Here is a 4,803-nt window from a genome sequence, read left to right on the forward strand (position 1 = left end):
GTCAATTCAATTGTACAAGTATGCATGAAAGGCCAGGTATTACTTGCCCTACTCGGTAGGAGATGCGAAGTAGATCCGATATCAGAAGCCATAGGAAGGAGGTGCAGCCTAACCTTCTCTTCATTGGGGTAATCTCTGAGGCTAAGCTTCGTGGACGGCAGGCAGGATACAAGAATCGGCAAAAATACAGGAGTAAAATGCTCTCTTGGTTACAAAACCAAGCAGACTAATATGACGAAGGTTTTCTTCGCTGGACCAGTTCACCACGAGATAATCGTAAGCGTGCCGTGGGTGACCCAGTGGAAGGCGCAAATGCTTTCCGCTGATGACGCCATAGAGGTCTTTCTACCAGGAACTGATGCGAGTATGCAGCTCTCAGCGCTCCCAACAGCATTTGCATCTTCTATGGACAGAGGACTGGAAACTGTGTCCCAAGGAAAGCGGAGCGAGGAGGCTCCCATACAGTGCATACGCAATGAAGGGAACGACGGAGATGTGCATGCACCACCCCGTCGTAACGGTCTGGTAAAGATTCTTGAGGAATTCGATCAACTGAACACGGAGGCGCAGAAGAAGTTGGAAAAATTGGAGGGAGAGTTCTCAGATGTACTCAATAACAAGGAGCTACCGGCCTGCAGGCCACCCGCTGGATTCTCAATGCACCCAATCGAACTCATTCCCGGCGCAGCCCAAAGGTACCGGCGACCCCCCACCTCGAAGGGGAAATTGAACGGCATGCGGATAAAATTCTAAGAAAAGGCAAGGATCAGCCGTAAAATATTGCCTTTGGGCACAATCCCATGCTGACGAAGAAAAAGAACGGCGGGTGGGGCATCTGCGTCGACTTCAAGAACTTCAACAAAATCACTGTTAAACAAAAGTTTCCGATGACCAGCGCCGACGAAATGTTTGACCGCTTAAGGTGTTCAGCGGTATACTCGGCATCTCAGTTCGCTGAGGCATCTTTACAGATCCAAATTCATCCGGAGGACAGGCACAAGACCGCGTTCCAGAGCCAGACTAGCAATCTGTAGTACACCTGTATGCACTTGTGTATATAATATTTGTGAATGCAGCTGGCAAACTGAAGCGGCAGGTCAAAGACAGCTTCGTGGGGCAAATCACTCAGGGCTGGATGGTAATATACGTGGATGATGTGCTTGCGCTCAGCCGAAATATGCAGGAGAGCATGCAGCACATCTGGCAGGCGCTGCAACGATTACGTGAGAAGCAATGATCACGCCTAGACCAAAACAATATAAGGTTTCCCAACCATGTCATTTCATGCCTTGTGAGCAGCCCACAAATTACCAAGGACCCAGAATCATGTTCTGTCGAGAAACCGACGCTGACGATCTTCGAAGGGGGGCTCCGAAGAGCTGCGAAATGCTCCGGGGTGATCGCGTTGCGCACAGGATCTTCTGAAACCCACTCATGTTCACAGTTTCCCGGCAATTTTACGTAGTATTATCGTCTCCTATGGCCTCTGCTAGCGGTATTCCGTGCTTCTAGAATCTTTGTATCATCTACGCCTGGGTTCTCACGATGGCGTTGCTGTTGTTTCCACACCAGTGTGCGAGGGAAACCGCGATGTTACCGAAACACTTTTCAGAAGCCGATGTTAATATTGTGATGGCATCTCCACGATGAACGTAAGTCAATGATGCACGCCAACGCATTGACAGGAGAGCGGGCAGCGAAAGGCAGAACCCATCGTGTGGCGAAGTTTTTGGTTTGCTCGCCCTCCTGCGCGCTACGGAGAGCATGCGAATTTACTAGAACCAACTCATCTGGGTCCGAAATGAGCTCTCAACGTCTCTTGTCGTAGTTTCTGGCTTGGCGTTCCTGCACCTCTCTCATGGACTAGCGCGCTGCTGCGGACTGTGTGCGGAAGTGAGGAATCGAGCTCATTCGAGGTTGGCTTTCAACAGCGGGATCCAGCGTAGGGTCAGCTTTTTGTATAGGCCAGGGATTCTGAGGAGCAACGAGTTAAAGAGTGCACTGCAGTATTATATACCCAAACTGCACAAGCAAGAAAATCAAGCCAGTTAGATGGGTTCTGTTAGGTGTAAACGCGCAAATACTGCACCGGCGTGCGGTTAGTTCTTTCGGTCTGACCATCTGCCACCGGATGGTTGGCCGTGGCCACGTTGAGGTCAGTATTGGGCCGTTGCACGCGGCTGCGCCAGAAAGCGCTAATGAAGTTCGGATCCCTGTGGATAACGATGCTTTATGGGAAATCGTGGGAATTTGACACACGATTAATGAATTGTTGAGCCACTCCTTCCGCAGTGACTGTAATCGGATAGGGAATAAAAAGAGCGTATTTGCTAGTCGATCGAGAACGACAGATACTCTCATGGCCCCTGACTGGTGGTAAGCCCGCTATGAAATCCATTGAGATATCCGTCCACATCCTTTCGCGAATTGGAAGGCTTTGGAAGGGTCGGGGTTTGAGAGTGTTTCTCAGCGTTTGCTGCTGGCAGTCGTAAGCGCAGCTGCTCAAGGGGCTGAAGCTGGTACGAAGAGCAGCTGGCCTGTCCTGCTGCAACACACCGTGTTGCAACTCCTGGGAGAGGGCAACCACACCTGTAACCATACCGAAGGACCCGTATGATGGATGCACTAACACTGCTTACAATTGTCACACATTTACTTGAACCTCAGTAACGAATCTTCAAGCAACCACAAATACATGCAGAAACTGCAGAAGAGCAAAACAGCATCAGCCTCACCGTTGCATAACCTCCTGCAACCGCACCGAACCGGTGCTTTTACCGAGAAGGCAATTCATGAACAGAGCCTGTACCTTTGTCAACTGCAGTATTGCCCGTGTGAGGTTGGTCTGTATGTCCCTACGTGCGTGTAGGTTGACCGATGAAATCCAAGTATACGCTCAACAATTTTCTATTCTGTTAGCGCATGTGGCGGTAGGATGAAGGCAATTCATGAACAGAGCCTGTACCTTTGTCAACTGCAGTATTGCCCGTGTGAGGTTGGTCTGTATGTTCCTACGTGCGTTTAGGTTGACCGATGAAATCCAAGTATACGCTCAACAATTTTCTATTCTGTTAGCGCATGTGGCTGTAGGGCTTGATTGTTGATGCATGTGGAGTTTCGTTGCAGCTGTGCAGATACATGGAGTTGCGTTGCAGCACGAGCTGCAGCAGGGTACATTACAATTCGTGTGAGGCCGCGTCGTCTTCGTTAGGCCCAGGAGCTTGGGCTACCGATCCGAGGCTGCCTGGTGACTGAAGAGAAGGTCAGCAGCTTTCTGAAGCCCGTGTCTTAAGTATTTCGACACAACTGCCTCTCGTGACAGATACAACCGAGGACTATCGTTCATCAGCCATCCAGGTATGACGGGCTTTATGATGCGGGGCTGTGATTTCTTGTTTCCCCAAACTTCACTCAATCATAGCAGTAGCTCTCCTGTAGCAGACGCCGCAATAGTGGCTGCATCTAAGCAAGGGTACCACTTGTCCGGAGCGCGTCCGAAATGCACGCGCTGCAGGCTTAATGTCACGTCGGCGAGGGAAGAGGCTACGGCAAAGGTAGGAAAACCTAAACGAAGGAAGATATCGACAAAGCGATACATCGAAAAGTGTCACTAGCTAGCGGACGGAAGCCTAATGGCAAGCTCGGAGTGGCTATATCAATAATTCATAGTAGAATTGCTCCGTTGAGAGCGGCAATCGGTAACGGCTCTGCTGCGGGGAGGTAAGCAACAACATGAGGTTTGGAACTCGCAAAGATGATTGACTACCTGCGCATCCCCGTAGCTGCGAAGGAAGAACGCGGGTTTGGAAATGACCCAAGATAACCAGCACTCAGCCTTCCAGTTGACATTTCAGATGTGCCCTTCTGGTCAACAGGTAAAAGGAGGTAATGTATCTATGTCCTTCATAGGGGCACAGGGTTGCAGCAAGAGTTCTGCAGCTGTTCTTAGGCCCGATGATCAAAACTTCGCGGACGCGTGCCTGCGAAGTCCTCATCAACAGGAGGTGTGCGCATTAGCTCGTTGCTAAAATCCAGGTCTCCCCTTTTCTCTTATTTAATATTCTTGTTGATTTCAAATTTGAGCTGTCACTCTAGCTCTTACGGCTGCCACCACTCCTGCTGTTGCTGCTGCTGCTCCTGCTGGCTGACACACAGGAACGTTCTGCCGGTTCTTTGGATTGGATTGGATTGTAACTTCGGCAAGCGTTTCCAAGATGGGGAAGAGCTCTCGTGCTCCTGCAGAAACCTCAAAATCCATCGACCCGAAAAAGTTGCCATCTTTTCCTACTTGCTTACAACCAACGCACACCCTTATTTCTGTTGGTACCCTTCGTACTGCTGTTCCCCATGCTTTTCATGCTGTTGTCCCTCATACTGCGGCTGCTGTTGCTGCCAATGATGCTGTTACGCATGAAGCGGTTGTTGATGCTGCACGTGACGCTGAGTTTGACGCTTATGCTACTAGTGCTCAAACATTACCGCTGTTTGCGTTTCTGCCTACCCTGATACGCGGCCAATACTGCTCGTAGAACGCGGAGACCATATTTGCCATAGGGAAATAGAGAAGGATTTGCGTTGATTTTAGGCAAGTTCGTGCAAGCTTGCACGCGAAACTCCCCGATTAAGGCGGTCCGAAGCTTTTGGCGTGCTCTCTGGCTCGGTGGAAACCGTCGGCGGCAGGTTGTTGTAAACACAGCCAGCAGCACCTATCGAGCGCGAGCGATCAATGCCGCCTCCGCACACAAAGAGCATCTTAGTCTTAAACCCGCTTCTTGTGGCAGGGAACAGGTGTTTATCACGTAT

At 50.3% G+C, this 4,803-nt stretch overlaps 1 protein-coding gene across 1 annotated transcript; it reads left to right on the top strand.

The window, feature by feature from the left end:
- Nucleotides 1–231: 231 nt before the first annotated feature.
- Nucleotides 232–753, top strand: EMH_0052600 (uncharacterized protein; the record flags this gene model as incomplete). Its single annotated transcript, XM_013496891.1, has 1 exon — nucleotides 232–753. The coding sequence occupies one exon, from the start codon at nucleotides 232–234 to the stop codon at nucleotides 751–753; it is 522 nt and encodes a 173-aa protein (XP_013352345.1).
- Between the last annotated feature and the right edge of the window lie 4,050 nt (nucleotides 754–4,803).

Source organism: Eimeria mitis, genomic scaffold (genome assembly GCF_000499745.2).
Source record: "Eimeria mitis Houghton genomic scaffold, Emh_scaff2359, whole genome shotgun sequence".
Lineage (NCBI taxonomy): Eukaryota > Apicomplexa > Conoidasida > Eucoccidiorida > Eimeriidae > Eimeria > Eimeria mitis.